Source organism: Megalobrama amblycephala, linkage group LG2 (genome assembly GCF_018812025.1).
Source record: "Megalobrama amblycephala isolate DHTTF-2021 linkage group LG2, ASM1881202v1, whole genome shotgun sequence".
In the NCBI taxonomy this organism is placed as follows: Eukaryota; Metazoa; Chordata; class Actinopteri; order Cypriniformes; family Xenocyprididae; genus Megalobrama; species Megalobrama amblycephala.
In genome coordinates, this window is record NC_063045.1 from 56,875,560 (window position 1) to 56,894,000 (window position 18,441).

Here is an 18,441-nt window from a genome sequence, read left to right on the forward strand (position 1 = left end):
CTCTGACTCTGCTTTAATACCTCCGTTTGGTGGAAAAACAACCAGACTGCGCATGCGCAATCGATAAGGCTCCTGCTGCTGCTTCTACTGGTCTCTTCTTCTTCCGCCTTCCTATGCTGCCTGTGCTTGAGTCTCTGTTGTATTGTTTAAAAGTAGCTTGCTTGCTCATCCAGAGTGTTTTACTAATGAACAAGCGACTCCTTCTAGTATGCCTACATTATCAAACTACATAGTGGTATGGGGGGAAAAACGTGAAATTGAACTGGAAGAAACCGGCCTGAATTGTTCATGAGTTTTTGACAATGCAGAGGTATATTGATATTTTATTGGTATAATGATATTTTATGTTTTTATGTCATGTATTGTTTCTGTGTTTTCTTAAAGGTCCCGTTTTTTGTGGTTTTTTGAAGCTTTGATTGTGTTTATAGTGTGCAATATAACATGTGTTCATGTTTCGCGTGTAAAAAAACACATTATTTTTCACATAATTTACTTATCTGTATACCGCTGTTTCCACTGTCATAAAAACGGGCTGATGACTTCCTTGTTCTATGAAGTCCCTCCTTCAGAAATACGTAACGAGTTCTGATTGTGCCAGCGGTTCCTGTGTTGTGATTCGACAGCAGTTTAGCGCATCTTGCCCGGAAAGGTCACGCCTCTTACCATAACGTGGAGATGCACGCGCTCAGTGTTATTGTAAACATGTCTTTAATTTTACCCTATCAATTTGAGCCGGAATCAGACCCGGTGATTGGACTGCGGGATGAAAATAACAGCGTTTCGACGAAATGGCGACAAACACAATCTACAAACGCAACTCTTGTGTATTCCTGTGGGCGGAGGTTACTCAAAAAACTGTTTTAGTGACGTCATTAAAGAAGGAAGTAGAGGGATGTAGTCCAAACTGGCCGTTCGATGTAGGCGACTTCTGTTAAATAAAATATCTCACTTGGCATTAAACTTTTTAGCTTTAAAATTTTACAGATTTTATTTATACTCTAACAACAACATTACACACTAACTAAAGTTTGAAACATGGGATCACGAAGAACGGGACCTTTAAAGGGAAAATTTCACCCAAAAATGAAATTCTGTTATCATTTATTCACCCTGAAGTTGTTCCAAACCTGTATGAATGTCTTTCTTCTGCTGAACACAAAAGAAGATATTTTAAATAATGTCGGTAACCAAACAGTTGATGGACCCCATTGACTTCCATAGTACTTTTTTTTTTCTATTTCATACTATTGAAGTCAATGGGGTCCATCAACTGTTTGATTACCCATATATTCTTCAAAATATATTCTTTTGTGTTCAGCAGAAGAAAGACGTTCATACAGGTTTGAAACAACTTGAGGATGAGTAAATGATGACAATTTTCTTTTTCCTTTTTTTTGGGGGGGGGTGAACTATCCCTTTAAATCTCTTCACCTCAAGCATTGAGCTTCATAGTTTTTCCCCATTGCTCTTCACTGCCACCTGCCTGTTAAAGGTAGTTATTGCATATGATAATTCCTGAATGCCATCCATTATTCAAAATGATATCTACAGTCAGGAAACAAACTTTTGCTTCATGCATAACAGACTAAATCGTATTAATATTTCTATATATATTGTACTGTACAAGTATGATGTAAATATAATGCTGGAGGGAAAGGGAAAATGTTGAGGTTATATGTGACCCTGGACCACAAAACCAGTCATAAGGGTCAAATTGAGATTTATACATCAGCTTTCCATTGATGTATGGTTTATTAGGATAGGACAATATTTGGCTGAGATACAACTATATGAAGAGGGTGCAAAAAAATCAAAATATTGAGAAAATTGCCTTTAATGTTGTCCAAATGAAGTCCTTAGCAATACATATCCACTCACAAAAATAAATTTTTTATATATATATTTACGGTAGGAAATTTACAAAATATCTTCATGGAACATGATCTTTACTTAATATCCTAATGATTTTTGGCATAAAAGAAAAGTGTATCATTTTGACCCATTCAATGTATTGTTGGCTATAGCACAAATATACCTGTGCGACTTATGATTTTGTGGTCCAGGGTCACATATTATCTTTGTGAAATCAACATCTTTAGTTTTCTTATTATGTTATAATATTTGTAAGAAGACTTCCCATACAGACACAAAATACTATAAGATACTTTAGCTAAAGAAAACAACAAAAGTAGCTGACATGATCACTTATTTAGTATTATTTAGCTACTATATACTTTTGAATTAGCTTTTATTTTTATATTTCCAGTTTTCAATTTAATTTTAGCTTGTTTTAGTAGCTTGTTTACTCTTTGCGTTTGCTCGGCAGCTGCTGTGAGACACTTGTTTGAGACGCACTGCAGTAAGATAGACAGATTTTAGAATATCATATTAAATGCTGGATGGCTTGTGTTGATAAATGACATGCAATTAATTTTAAAACGTATTGTATGATGGAGAAAATTCTGTATTACTATTACTAAAAATAAAGCTACAACTACTTCACAAAATAGTGTTTTTCTCCGAGGCATGGTACTCGTAAAAAAAATTGATTTAAGCAATAAGACTAAACTTGTGGAGCTATATAACAACAATTAGTTTTCTGTCTATAAATATATCAAAACAGTTGTTCCCTTGTCTATTAAAACATGTAAATATTAAAGCGTCTTTGGTGTTTCCATGGTTTCTACAAAATAAAACCGGAAAACCGAGGATAACGCGGGTATGACGCAATTGACAGGCGACTGGTTAAAACTGCAATTTTCTCGCGATTTACAAATAGTTGGAAACATTTGGGATGTTGTAAGTACTCAAGTGAACAAAATATATAACACTGGCCTAGTGGTTTTTGGATATTTTACTGCAAAATTCTTACATATTGCACCTTTAAATGTGCTTGTAAATGTATTTATTTCAGTTAGTTGCCAAGGCAACAGTTCTAATTTTCAGTTAAGTTTTTCATCTAATATTTCTATTTTATTTCAGTTTTAGCTGAAAACGAAAGTTTTAGTTATCAATAACAAAAATGGACAAGACATTTCAAGCAGTGTCTGCAGTGTGACATGCTATATTTTATCTAAAACTATTTTAAACAACATTTCTAATTCCTGTATACATTTTTTTCAGAACTAACTGAAAAACAGTGATTAAAAATATAGAAAAAATTAAAATACATATTAACCAGTTACAACATCTAAATTAAAACTTGAACATGAAACATCCGTATTATTATATCAAATACCCAACAGCAGATGGCAGCATAGCTCTATTTAAATTCATCAACTTGATCAATTATTTTAAAGAACCATCATACATTTAAGCACAGCTGCTTCACACATGCTAAAAATAATGATATATGTTTTTTGTTCCCTAGCTATGGTCCATGCAAGTGTATATGGACACTACATATGCCAATTCCAAAGAAAGTATTTTAATTTCCCTATATTTTACAGCGCAAACTCTATCTGATTTAAAAGTTAAAGCATATTATTCTTTTGAAATTAAAGCTGGGGCACAAAACCTCATTCATTTATTAGCTTATAGATTCTGGAACAAATTAACTCAAGTAACTGATTCTATTCAGATCAATTCTCATTGGATGACTATTATAGCTCAAAAACAAAGATCCTTTCAGGCAGTGTCCTGTCATACTAAAACAATGGCCATGACTGAGATGATGGATCCATTTGTACCTTTCCTACTCTTCGTTTTATGTAATTCACTGAATGATCTTATCAATTCTATCCTACAGAGCAGGGACAGGTCTGCTCTCTTCCGGGTCAGAGGTCACTGTCAGAGGTCAAAGGTTAAATTTAGTATTTAAATTGAAGACCTTACAAAACACTGTGGATACGGATAGTCTCCTATTAGTATATATTGGCTCTTAAATGAATGGGAGATATATCTAATTAGAATTTAAAAATTAAAACTAGACAATTCTAGTGAAGTGAAGCATCCACACTGACTAGATGTAGGACGAATCAAGATTTTTATTACTCAGATTTAAGTACTTAACTTTTTTAAATTTACATAACTAATTTATAATAATATCTTTTAATGAATTTCCTTGTCTTTGAGCTGTAAGTTCAGTGTCTTACCAAAGCATAAAGCTTCCTTAGGCTGGTATAATGTGTGTGTGTGTGTGTGTGTGTGTGTGTGTGTGTGTGTGTGTGTGTGTGTGTGTGTGTGTTAAGAGCCATGATGTAATGTGAAGACTCAAATCTTTCCCACACTTGGAGAGGGATCCCTGACAGCCTGGGAAACTAAAAGCTTCCATCTGTTCAACAGGTCAACAGAGGGTCCTGTGACCTTTGACACAGATTTGTCCCCCAGTAAACATGAAGGTCCAAGCTGTTGACAGAGTGGTAAACGATACAGACCAGTTCTGTGTAATCTCATCCGAGTCAGATTTATCGGATATTCTGTTGACAGCTCGTACATCTAATTTGTCCCAAAAAAAGGAGGGGAAAACAACAAATTATTTGTTAATTACGTAACTTCTTTCAACTATTAAATGTGATTCTAGCATTTACTGAATAATTTTCTCTGTAAAACAATTCCTCCATTAACACTTTCCAAAATTTATTTTCATTACTTTACCTTACTTTACTATCAGGTTGGAGTTTAGTGGATTGGTGGTCATGGCTTTAAAGTGCCCAACATGAACTAAACGGCTTTTCACACTGCGCTTAACCCCGGGTCATCATCATTCTAAACCCCGCTTTTAACCCCGGGTGGAGGAACGTTTTACATTGCATTGCACATTGCAGTGCCAAACTTGTACAGTGTGAAACAATGCGGTGTTAAGCCCAAATTTTTGGCCTACTTCATTTTTTATGCAAGGGTATGTACGGAGCCCCGCATATGACATGTAGGGGAAAAAAGTAAATTTAGTTAGTTAAAATTAGTTCCCTCGATTTATAAATCTTGCGCACAATTTACAATTTCGTTCCCTCGATTTATAAATCATGCGCACAATTTACTATTTCATTCCCTCGATTTATAAATCATGCGCACAATTTACAATTTCGTTCCCTCGATTTATAAATCATGCGCACAATTTACTATTTCATTCCCTCGATTTATAAATCTTGCGCACAATTTACAATTTCGTTCCCTCGATTTATAAATCATGCGCACAATTTACTATTTCATTCCCTCGATTTATAAATCATGCGCACAATTTACTATTTCATTCCCTCGATTTATAAATCATGCGCACAATTTACAATTTCGTTCCCTCGATTTATAAATCATGCGCACAATTTACTATTTCATTCCCTCGATTTATAAATCTTGCGCACAATTTACAATTTCGTTCCCTCGATTTATAAATCATGCGCACAATTTACTATTTCATTCCCTCGATTTATAAATCTTGTGCACAATTTACTATTTCGTTCCCTCAATTTATAAATCATGTGCACAATTTACTATTTCATTCCCTCGATTTATAAATCATGTGCACAATTTACTAATTCGTTCACTCGATTTATAAATCATGCGCACAATTTACTATTTCGTTCCCTCAATTTATAAATCATGTGTACAATTTACTATTACGTTCCCTCAATTTATAAATCATGCGCACAATTTACTATTTCGTTCCCTCAATTTATAAATCATATGCACAATTTACTATTTCATTCCCTCGATTTATAAATCATGCGCACAATTTACTAATTCGTTCACTCGATTTATAAATCATGCGCACAATTTACAATTTCGTTCCCTCAATTTATAAATCGTGTACAATTTACTATTTCGTTCACTCGATTTATAAATCATGCGCACAATTTACTATTTCATTCCCTCGATTTATAAATCATGCGCACAATTTACAATTTTGTTCCCTCGATTTATAAATCTTGTGCACAATTTACTATTTTGTTCCCTTAATTTATAAATCATGTGCACAATTTACTATTTCATTCCCTCGATTTATAAATCATGTGCACAATTTACTAATTCGTTCACTCGATTTATAAATCATGCGCACAATTTACTATTTCGTTCCCTCAATTTATAAATCATGTGTACAATTTACTATTACGTTCCCTCAATTTATAAATCATGCGCACAATTTACTATTTCGTTCCCTCAATTTATAAATCATATGCACAATTTACTATTTCATTCCCTCGATTTATAAATCATGCGCACAATTTACTAATTCGTTCACTCGATTTATAAATCATGCGCACAATTTACTATTTCGTTCCCTCAATTTATAAATCATGTGTACAATTTACTATTTCATTCCCTCGATTTATAAATCATGCGCACAATTTACTAATTCGTTCACTCGATTTATAAATCATGCGCACAATTTACTATTTCGTTCACTCGATTTATAAATCATGCGCACAATTTACTATTTCGTTCCCTCGATTTATAAATCATGCGCACAATTTACTAATTCATTCACTCGATTTATAAATCATGCGTACAATTTACTATTTCGTTCCCTCAATTTATAAATCATGCGTACAATTTACTATTTCATTCCCTCGATTTATAAATCATGCGCACAATTTACTAATTCGTTCACTCGATTTATAAATCATGCGCACAATTTACTATTTCCTTCCCTCGATTTATAAATCATGCGCACAATTTACTATTTTGTTCCGTCAATTTATATATCATGCACACAATTTACTATTTCCTTCCCTCAATTTATAAATCGTGCGCACAATTTACTATTTTGCTCCCTCAATTAATAAATTGTGTGCATGATTTACCAATTCGTTTCCTCTATTTATATATTGTCCGCATGATTTAGCAAATTGAGATAACAAATTAGTAAATCGTGTGCATGATTTATAAATCAAGGGATTGAATTAGCAAATCGTACGCACGATTTAGCCTACTACCTTTTTCCTGCATGTCACGTGCAGGGCTCCATACATATGCGTACATTTGAATGCGTAGCCTTTCAGAGTATCCACCATCTGATAGCGTGTCGACACATGCTCTAGAAAGTTTCATCTTTGTCCAGTGTCTGCGCTATTTTTCTCCAGAAGTTATGACCGATAAAATGTCTTTGTATTCTGTTGTTGTTGTGGTGTCTGGTATTTTATTGTTGTTTTGTCTCTTTAGGTTTGTTTTCTACTGTGAAACAACGGACCGGGCCAGTGTTGCCACCTTGTTGAACAACTGATTAGTGCAAAACAAATTCAGTGCGCATGTACTAAGAAAAATCAAATACACACTTACTATTCTGGTGACTAAATTTGCATTACGCACACTGTACACAAACACATATGCGTAAAAACAGAAGTATACTTTGGGCTTCGAGGCCGTTTACATGATATCATTTTCAACTAAAAACTGAAAACTTTATATGTATTTTGGCCATTCATTTACATAACAATGGCGTTTTGGGGGCCTGAAAATGTTTTTAGTTTTTTAAAACAATACCGTTATCGTCTCCATGTAAACTACAAAAACGTGTCATGCTCATGCGTATTAAATGTTCAGTCTATAGACACGTAGTGTCTTTACAAAATGGCATTGCCATCTACTAGCCTGGCAGCATAATACATCGTTTTTAGTCGTTTTCATTGATTCATGTGAACAGGGATCGTTTTGACAATGTTGTCCGGACCATGAGGTCCGGACCCTCCATTCCTTTAAATGGCAGTGAAGGACCCTCTTTCTCATATGCAGACAATCAATACTGATCACAGTTGATACCTGAATCTCAAAGCTTAGTGAGTTTAAGAAGACAGCAAGTTGTTTATTTTCCTACCAGTCATACTAAGTAAGTGAATCAGTGAGCTAGACCTATGTCACTGCTAATCAATCTTTTGCAATCAGTCCAGACTATTAGAAATAAATGAGCTACATCTGGGAATGCATCATATGTAATAGATACCCAGAATTACTTTATATCATCCAGGTGTGCTGGAGTGCATTTCAGTCTGTCAGAGATCCAGCTGCATGCATTTGGCTTCCAAATAGCTCAGTCCTTCCAGAGGTCACAGAGGTCACACATCTGCATGTGAAATGCGATGCCCTTTGACACCGCCCGCTGCCCCTGAGCCTCTGTGGCTCTGCTGGTACATGAAGTGCCAGCACTAGTGTCGAGCGCTGTGATTTAGGCACCTGAGGTTAGCCTTCACTCAATCACTGAACAGAGAATGTTACTTTGTGATCCTAGAGCAAAAATATATTTTTATTAGTCATTTTAGATTAATTAATAGTATATTCAGTTGGATTAATAGTAAATTATTAACAGAGCAACTAATAAATTAACAATAACATTAGAACCCATTAGAACAATTCAAAACAAGATAAAGTTGGTATTCCAGGCAAGAATTCATAGAAAAATGATGATACAAATAATGCTTAAATATCATTCTAGCTAAATCTAGCACATTGTTTTTGGAGTAGTGACCTTTCTTTTGACCTTTGACCCTGGGCTCTGTCCTTGTCTTTGCTCATTGTATCGCTTTGACCCTTTAACCTGCAGCTCCTACAACCTGTTCACAAACATGCCACCAATCATGTGATCCTACTCCATCCCGAGCCTTGAGGTTCACTAGCAACTCAAAGCAAAACTTTGACCCTTGAACTCACTGAATTATGCATGAGAAGTATAGTTGCTGCTGGAAGTGCAATCACTGCTATTAATAAAAAAATTGTAATATATGTTCCTATAAATATCTTGCTTGTTCACATGTAAAAAAAAAAAAAATCAATAAAGTATTATTTAATAAAATAACATTTTTTAATAAATAATTATATTATATTTAGTGCTGTCAAATGATTAATCGCGGTTAATTGCATCCAAAATAAAAGTTTGTGTTTACATAATATATGTGTGTACTGTGTATAATTATGTATATATAAATACACATGCATGTATAAATTTTAAATATATATAATATAAATTATATAAATATAGTAATTATACACAGTACACACACATATTATGTAAAAACAAAATTTTATTTTGGATGCGATTAATCGCTATTAATCATTTGACAGCACTAAATATATTATATTATATTATATTATATTATATTATATTATATTATATTATATTATATTATATTATATTATATTATATTATATTATATTATATTATATTATATTGCACTGGACTCCTTGCTTTTTTCCCATAATATAGTTTGTCTTTTCACACTAGATGGCAGTCCTTCTATTTCTATACACTGGTATGAGCATAAGATTAAATCTACTGTAATAATCAAATGCAAAAAAATGATCATCAATAACTCATAGCATGCAGATTGAATTTCAGGTAATGGTCAAGATTAAAAAAGTATAACCTATCTTTTGAATAGCTAAAATGTTAAATCCTATTCCTATCCAGTGTGAGAAAAAATACAAATGCATAAAAGTCTCAGTGTTTCCAAAAAGTGACTTGAAGCACATAATTGCATCCAGTCGCCTTTGGAAGGATGTGAGCTAAATGGCCAATCAAACAGAGCTTCCGAGCTTAAAGGAGCCGCCCACTTCTGTGCTTTAATACCTGATGGAGTCCATAATACAGACCATTCAATAGACCACCACTGAAGCGCGTAAGACCAAGTTAAGGTGTGGTCATTTGGATCACCATCATGCCAAAGTTGAGTCTGTTCAGCTCTGTTTTTATGGATACTCCAAATAAGGCCGTTTTTAGTTAGAGGAGATTTCATCAATTCATGCTCATGTCAATCATGCCAACAGAAGGCTGCGCTACACCGCATCTTTGCTCCCCTCGGATCTGATTCATTTGGGGTTTCCGATTGTCCCTTTTACGCACTAAGATATCACCAACACGGAGTTCCTTAAATCGGCGTGATTTTTCAGTCTGGCTGTCTGAACTTGTTGGACGCATATCTTCAGTCTCTTCGATGCGCATTCCACATCAGTTGTTTCTTCTGCATGGATAAAACACGACCGGCCTTCTTCATCTTGAATAATTCTGGAGAAGACGCGTAAAAGGTTCGCAGTCCAGCCATGGCCATGGTGGTAAGCGTGTGGAGAGATCCGCAGGAGGAACTGGCACCGGGGGGATCTCTAGATGATCAGAGCGGACCGGGGAGAGACCACCACCATCACCACCGCTTGAGCGCAGCCGCGCACTCTCCAAACACCGGACTTCCCTCCGCGGAGGATAAAGGGCAGAACTCAGCGCAGAACCAGCAGCACATCGAGTGCGTTGTTTGCGGGGATAAATCCAGCGGGAAGCACTACGGACAGTTCACATGTGAGGGATGCAAAAGTTTCTTCAAGCGGAGTGTTCGGCGGAACTTAACGTACACGTGCCGTGCCAACAGAAGCTGCCCGGTGGATCAGCACCACAGGAACCAGTGCCAGTACTGCCGCCTCAAGAAATGCCTGAAAGTGGGCATGAGACGCGAAGGTGAGTGTTCAGTGGGTTTTGTCTTTTGTAGCCTACATAAACTTGCATCAGAAAGAAAGAAAGAAAGAAACAGATGATAATAACAATAAAAATAAAGAATAAATATAAAATAGCTATACTTGTTTTTTTATACATATATCATCAACTAATATAAATGAATATAACAAAACATAAACTTTATACCAGATTGCATAACTTAAAAGCGATACAATTAAAGGATTTGTCTTTGTACAAAAAATGACTTATAATTACAAAGCATTAACCTTATTTATAAAGCATCTTATGCAAGTAATAACTCAAGACTACTGAGTTAGCCTCTTCCAATCAATCACTGCATGAAAAGTTACTTTATTGTATCATAATACCATAATTAATATTAATTGTCTTAGTGTCAAAATGAATGAAACATGAAGTCGTGTTTTCATGTGCACTCAGTTAACTGTGTAAACCGTGTTTTAGATAGATAGATAGATAGATAGATAGATAGATAGATAGATAGATAGATAGATAGATAGATAGATAGATAGATAGATAGATAGATTTGTCAAATCAACTTAGATAATTAATGTGGTTCATACAACATAATTTTTTGAGTTTCTGTTGATTAAACCAATCGCCTTTATTATATTAACTCAAATTTTTAATTTCAATGAACTCAAAATATTAAGGCAACCAGGAAGGCTAACTTAATTTAAGTTAAACCAACAATTTATTTTTACAATATAGATATTTCATTATTCCAATGATTGCAGTTCATTCAATACACAAACAGTAGGGTGAGAGATGCGTTTATTCAAGATAACATTATGTTATTTGCATGCACACATTTCTTCTCCATCTCCTCCTGTTTTGATAGCGGTTCAGCGAGGAAGAATGCCACCGAACCAGCCGAACCCGAGCCATTACGCGCTGGCTAATGGAGACCCCCTGAATGGCCAATGCTACCTATCCGGATACATATCCCTGCTGCTTCGGGCTGAACCATATCCAGCCTCACGATATGGAAACCAGTGCATGCAGTCCGGTAACATCATGGGCATAGAGAACATCTGCGAGCTGGCGGCCCGTTTGCTCTTCAGTGCGGTGGAATGGGCAAGGAACATCCCTTTCTTTCCTGATCTTCAAATCACGGATCAGGTGTCTCTCCTCAGACTCACCTGGAGTGAACTTTTTGTTCTGAACGCTGCGCAGAGCTCCATGCCGCTGCATGTGGCTCCTCTCCTCGCCGCCGCTGGACTTCACGCGTCCCCGATGTCCGCGGATCGGGTCGTGGCCTTCATGGATCATATCCGGTTCTTCCAGGAGCAGGTGGAGAAACTGAAGGCCCTGCAGGTGGACTCCGCCGAATACAGCTGTGCCAAAGCAATAGTGCTGTTCACATCAGGTATAGGCCCGAGTCATTCAAGATCGAGGAAACTTATTGTACAGTTTAATGAGCGTGTCTATAAGATTATCCTATTTGTTCCGCGATGTTTGTTTCAAATAATGGACCATTAATCTGTCAAAATTACCATAGGCTATGCGCACAATCAGATTAAAGGGTTGTTTAAAAATGATGGTTTTCTAACATTATTATTTTGAGCATTAGGCTACTCAGTAACCATGTACATGTTATCATGTTAAACATGAACAGAATCATTAAATTATGTGATGTTTGGCAAATTGCATCTGTAGCATTTAAGCTAATCAACATGAATGGTTTTGGTTTAAATTATCACTTTTAAATGTTCCTTTTGGTGTGACAATTAATCTTATAGGCCTAAGTAGTAGTATAAGCCTACAAATATTCAATTTAGTCCTTCAAATGTGAACAGATAAATAGCCTATGAACTGTTTTCATAATTTCATAACTTAGCAAAGCGCTAGCCAATAAAATGGAGCTTCACATGTTACACCCCCCATATTCCCCATTATAACTTGAACACCCCAAACGAGGTCAAAGTCAAAAAGCTGTTTCAAATATACTTTTGCATATCTATACATTTTTTCCAAACAATGTTTAAGTAACTATCAAAGTTCGACTGCAAGTTTAAGGCAGAGTGCGCGGTAAACATAAGCTCGCGCAGTCAAGGGGGTTACCATAGCAACAGCATGCCGCTCGAGCGCTTTCCATTGCAGTTAGGATCATATGGGACACGACACATCGACAAAACAGAAGTAGTTTTACTTTTATATTCATTATAAATTTACACACCACAAATATACCACAAAATATTTTTAGTGTTTTGTTTAAAATGTCGCCAGATGGTTTGCTAACAGCGTCACAACACATTTAGCTTGCCGAATGCGTCCAGAAATAATAAGCCTAGTAGACTACTGACAGAAAAAAAGTAGACCCTCTAAAAGTCACACACTGATGTCAAACTTCCTTAAGTATAAATCTTATTGAAGAATACTGAATCGCCAGTATAATACTCCTAGAAAAGGTTATAAAAAGAGTTTTAGGCTATAGCTAGGCCTTTTTACAGGCTGGTTAGCCTAAATACAGAGTCCTATTTTATTGAAATTGAGTGTGTACTACATAAATTCACAGTGTATTCGAATTCAATGCGTTTCCTATTACTGTTGCTTTAATTAATTACTCTCTAAGAAGTTTCAGTTCAACTCTTTGAATTAGGATGAGGCATTCGTTTCGGTAATTCGTTGAACCTATATCTTCTATTTTATCGTAAATAACCTGCAGAAACATTAAGAAATGAAACTGAAATGCACAATGTTTGTTGAAAGCAAAAATATTTGTTTACTGAATGGATGTATTGTAGGCCAAACGCTTTTGAATGACACAAACAAATAAATTAATTCTCTTTAAGAAAATTATGCAAATGCATGCAAACACTACTAATATTATATTAGCTACTATTTATTGCAGTCTGAACCATTACACACAATCATGTTAAATAACAGATGTTTGTGCATTTTTTAATGTAAATATATCAGAGATGTTATCCTTTTGAATGATGTGAGTTTATATTCATGGTGTCTGTTTGACTCCCCTGCATTTGTATGCAGATGCATGCGGCCTTTCAGACGTACCGCACATAGAAGGTCTTCAGGAGAAATCTCAGTGCGCGCTCGAGGAGTATGTGAGGAGCCAATACCCAAACCAGCCCACGCGCTTCGGCAAGCTGCTGCTGAGACTCCCCGCGCTCCGGATGGTCTCCTCCTCCGTCATAGAACAGCTTTTCTTCGTTCGACTGGTGGGTAAAACGCCCATTGAGACGCTCATCAGGGATATGCTGCTATCTGGGAGCAGTTTCAACTGGCCCTACATGTCCATTCAATGAGAGGGAGATGAAGATGGACATTTGGTGAGCAAAATGTAACATGGATGAAACTCTCTGATCTCTCTCTCTCTCTCTCTCACTCAGTGTCGATTTATATAGCAATGATATTGTGAAAATGTGAAGATATCTTTACTCTCTTTCTCCTGATCTCTACTTTTAACAGTCAAGCATCATATTATGTGCCATAAAGACTTTATTGATTCATTTCCTCACAGTGTAATTGTCCATTTAAATATTTTAAATCAAATGCAAAATGTCTTAATTTAGTTATCTGAACGAGGGGATATGCTTTCATCCAAAATAACAGACATAAAATCACTATTGGTGTTACCCTAAAAACGTTTTGTTTCAACTGATAAGCGGAGACAATGGATTTAACAATTATTTATTTTGCTGTATTTATTTTCCTGCTCATTAACTTCCTGTACACGTGATCTAAACAATCAACCACAGCACTTAAAGTTATGTTTTTGTTTTGTTTTGTTTTTCTGAGGCTCGACAATAAATGTTTTGGTGTATTTTTTTCCATCGTTTTTCAAACCCTTAGATGATTATTTGGACTGTCAGGGTGGGCGATGGGGGGCTGTTGGATTTGATGTACGATGCAACATTTGATTAAACAATTTTCATTAATCATTTCGTGCGTAAATGTGCTTTTGTTTCTACTTTTTCTAATAAAGATAGTTTTCAGAACTTTGCGAGACAAACTGATGTTCATTTTCATAACGCTGTGGTCTTGTCATGCTTTTAACTTTTTGTTTGAAATGTTTTGAGATCTTTTGCAGCAACTTTGAACAAAAGCCCCTTAAATGTATAGGAGACCAGACTATTAGCAAGTCATTTTGGCTTTAAAATATTTACAAAATATGGAATATTTTGCATATTTGTTTTATATGCAATAATTTAACGCGCAATGCGACACGATATATGCTGTTGTTCATTATGACAGATCAGCTATTCGTTTGTTACTTCATTTTATTCGTACCTTAAAACTAAGAACTCATTGATGTTTATTAATGTTCTTAGACGGAAAATACACGCTTGCGCCTTCAGTAAAGCCTACATATAAAATATAGCTAAAAAGTTGACTTTGAATATTGTAAGAATTAGAAATTCACAGTATCATATCTTGTAGGCGTATAAATAAACAAAATGCCGGTTTCTAAAATAGTTAACTCGTATATAAAGACGCTGTAGAAGTAATTTTGACCATGGTTCATTAAAATATGTGCCTGGAACGATATTTTTCCATCTAACCTTGAAAAAGATAAGTCGTTTGGCCTGTAAAGGCTCATGTTTATCAGAAATATTTGAATTTTATCTGATCAGAGAGAGACAAAACAGTTCACAGGCCGATGATAACCTGGACAGGTGAGATGTTTTGTACAGAAAGCGCTGTGATCTTATCACATTAATCAGATCAGGCTTCAAATAAACGAGATTAATTGTAATTGGACTTTAAAGTTTGTGCCCTTTATGTGCTGGATTTCAGTCTGAGCTGATATGTGCCATATCTCAAATCGCTTGCTCATCTTTCATTTTCCAGAGACATTTTGCATTTTTGTTGTTCTTGTTTTTTTTTGTTTAGCTATGAATATCTTATATACAATGTAGCCAGGCTATAATAGCTGTGTAGCCTACTGATATCTGAGTAGCTCGATACAGGTTATACAAGTAAAACAGACTTATTTTTTTCACCTCACTTTAATTCAAGCATTTTCTTTCAAATAGAAGTTTCCAGTCGTGATAATGAAAAAATGAATTAAGTCGAAGCGTGTTTTCTTTGAAAACAACAATAGTTACTACAACAATGACAAAATGTCCATCAAATATATCAAAAACTCAAATGTGCATAAATGTTGAAATGTAGATTTTTTTTTTTTAGATAGAAATTCTTTCCCAAACCAACATGTTTATCCACGAACAGTGTTGCCAGATTGGGCGGGGTTTTCCGAGGGTATCGGTTAATTTAGTCTATCTGGACATTTTAGTCATATTTGGTAATGTATTTGCCCTGATTTGATCACTTTTCCTGGGAAATGTATCTATTTTTATAATATTTTGTCATCATTATTTTGTTTTAAGGAGTTAAAATGGTCCATTTCAACCTGAATTGACATGGCAATAAAATTATATCACATTATTTTGACAGTTAAAGGTTTTTTGTTGGCAACACTGTCCACGAAATAAACTGTCCTCATGTATTTCACTTAATAAGGATTCATTTACAATATATCGATTAAATTTAAACTAATGTCTTCTGACCTCTATGACGGTTCTAATTGTTCGGCCTATCTGTCATTCAAATCAGTATATATGGTATGGAAATACGCATGCGCGATTGCAAGAAACTCGTTCTTTTACACTGACTTTTTAGTTGCTGTACAGAAAATTACCTGAAACTGACACAAATATTTGGTTTATCTAAATCAGGATACAAAAGCAAGGATTTTCAATCAGGCTGTTGGAATTTCTATCTCACAACAATATTTGAACAGCTTTATTTTATTTGTTTAAACAGATTTTTTGTAATTTAGTGACAAAAATGGTCTCCGTGAAGTGGGCTAAATCTGACAAAGCTTCTGCTTGGAGACACCTGTTTACTTAAAAAAAAAAAAAAAAAAAACCTTTTAGTCAGTTTATAGTCAATATAATCCGTTTTTCCATATAAAAACACCAGAAGTCTGTGACATCTCCCCAGTTATAGAAAACCTGTGTGTGTTCCTCCGTGTATGTGTCGAGTCTGACAGCCAGAGTCTCTAGTTATTGCGACCGTCTGTGTGAACTCCGTGACCCCGCACCTCTCTCATCATGTGCGGATCTCCTCCTGAGTTTCCCCCCTTTCGTAGATGGATCATGAACTCATGGCATCTCAGATGAATCCCTGACACCGTGCCTGGGTTAGCCATGACCCCGGCGGTGCCTTGGGACCCGTGAGGAGAACCGGAGCTCAGAATAAAGCACAGGGGGATTCCTGATGGCCACGAGGAGGGTCTTTGTTGGAAGTTAGATACGTGCTCAGATCAAGGGTACAGCTGTCAGAGGAAACTGTGTCCTAGGAGCTAGTGTGGGAATGCAAACATAGACACTTGTGAGTAAAATAGTGCTAAGAAAGCTGTGGTTTCTGACTGCAAATGTGATGTTCTGCAAATATGAAGTGGGTAAATTAAAGATCAGATTTAAAGGTCATGTAAATATGGGTCTTCCTGTCATGGGCAGCATTAAAGTCTTAATGGACTTGGATTAGCAACCTGTAAAGACAGAGCAGGCATACCAGGAAAGGGGGCTTATAGCGAAATCTGGAGACGGGACGTGTCATCTATAAGATCCAGGATCTTGGACAATAGGCTTTCTTGCACAGAAATCGAAGGGAACTCCAAATCTCCAAATCCTAATGCAGTCTTTATTGGATTCTTTGGCCGGCTTAATTAGCTCACTTCCAGGTACTATATTTTAAGTGGATTTGAAGTCATTAAAGATGACAGAATTGATTCACAGCCAACGGACATCTATGAGAATGGCTTTTATATTCCAGTTCAATTCAAACTGGCAGCAAACAGGATGCAGAAGTTGTTGTTTGTATTTAAAGGTGTACTAATGAAGTAAAATTTTTCTTTTTTTTTTAGAAAGATATGAATATTTATATTCAAGGACACATTAAATTGATTAAAAGTGATGGTAAAGATGCTTAAAATACAACAAAATATTTGCATTTCAAATAAACGCTGTTCTTTTGGACTTTCTATTCATCAAATAATCATGAAAATAATGTATCACACACACACACACACAAAATGAATCAGCACAACTGTCAACATTGATAATACTAAGAAATGTTTCTTGAGCAGCAAATCAGCATATTAGAATGATTTCTGAAGGATCATGTGACACTGAAGACTAGGGTAATGATGCTGAAAATTCAGCTTTGATCACAGGAATAAATTGCAGTTTAAACAATATTTAAATAAAAAAAACAGTTATTTTGAATTGTAATAATATTTCACAATATTAATGTTTTTACTGTATTTTTTTGATTAAATAAATGCAGACTTCTTTCAAAAACAATAAAAATATTTTTGAATAGTATACACACACACACACACACACACACACACACACATATATATATAGGCTAGATATATAGTTAGAGAGATAAAAGTTAGATAAATAGACAAATGAAGATCCACCATATTATTTGAATTTGTACTAATGAATTTGCTTGAATTGAAATTCTGTAAATTTCCTGTCATTCAAATACATCATCCTGTGTGTTGTAGCTAAATGAATTCATACTCTTACTCATGAATCGAAAAAGAAGCCTGTTCTTAAATCCTGATCTTAGCAAGCAATCTTTGATCAACAAGGTTAATTTGTCTTTGTCTCTCAGGCGATCAGAGATGGTACCTGCTCTTTTGTTGTTCTCTGATTATCAGACATCGTCTCTTCTTCTCCCAGTCAATTACGTCCTGCTGCTGTAATTACAGAGCACTTCACTGTCTGGCCCATTATCAGCCTTTGTTCATTTTTTAACTTGGCCTGAACGCATCTGACACATGTTTTAACTGTCCAAATATTCTATTCAACACACATGAACGTGGACAGAACTGCCACATTTTTTAAAGTTGTATAATAATAGATTTGTTTAAGACATGCAAAAATAGTGTTCTGCAGTTTAAAATGATAATGATAACTGCAGTCCTCTTATAAAAATGCTTAAGCTTAACCAAGTATTTCTACAGTACGAAAGTGCACAAACTTTCAGAACTCACAGAATTACTGGTAAGA

The 18,441-nt window shown here is 35.4% G+C and overlaps 1 protein-coding gene across 1 annotated transcript; it reads left to right on the plus strand.

The window, feature by feature from the left end:
* The first annotated feature begins 9,143 nt into the window (after positions 1-9,143).
* nr2f1b (nuclear receptor subfamily 2, group F, member 1b) lies at positions 9,144-14,292 on the plus strand. The gene is made up of 3 exons (XM_048181114.1): positions 9,144-10,372; positions 11,229-11,756; positions 13,382-14,292. The coding sequence occupies exons 1-3, from the start codon at positions 9,967-9,969 to the stop codon at positions 13,654-13,656; spliced, it is 1,209 nt and encodes a 402-aa protein (XP_048037071.1). The 5' UTR covers positions 9,144-9,966; the 3' UTR covers positions 13,657-14,292.
* Positions 14,293-18,441: the final 4,149 nt, after the last annotated feature.

What these genes read in the sequence shown, in the direction of transcription:
- nr2f1b (XM_048181114.1), top strand. Translation starts at nt 9,967, where the DNA reads ATGGCCATGGTGGTAAGCGTGTGGAGAGATCCGCAGGAGGAACTGGCA. An exon ending in AGTGGGCATGAGACGCGAAG is followed by an intron (nt 10,373 to 11,228) that starts GTGAGTGTTCAG and finishes CTGTTTTGATAG; the next exon opens with CGGTTCAGCGAGGAAGAATG. An exon ending in AATAGTGCTGTTCACATCAG is followed by an intron (nt 11,757 to 13,381) that starts GTATAGGCCCGA and finishes ATTTGTATGCAG; the next exon opens with ATGCATGCGGCCTTTCAGAC.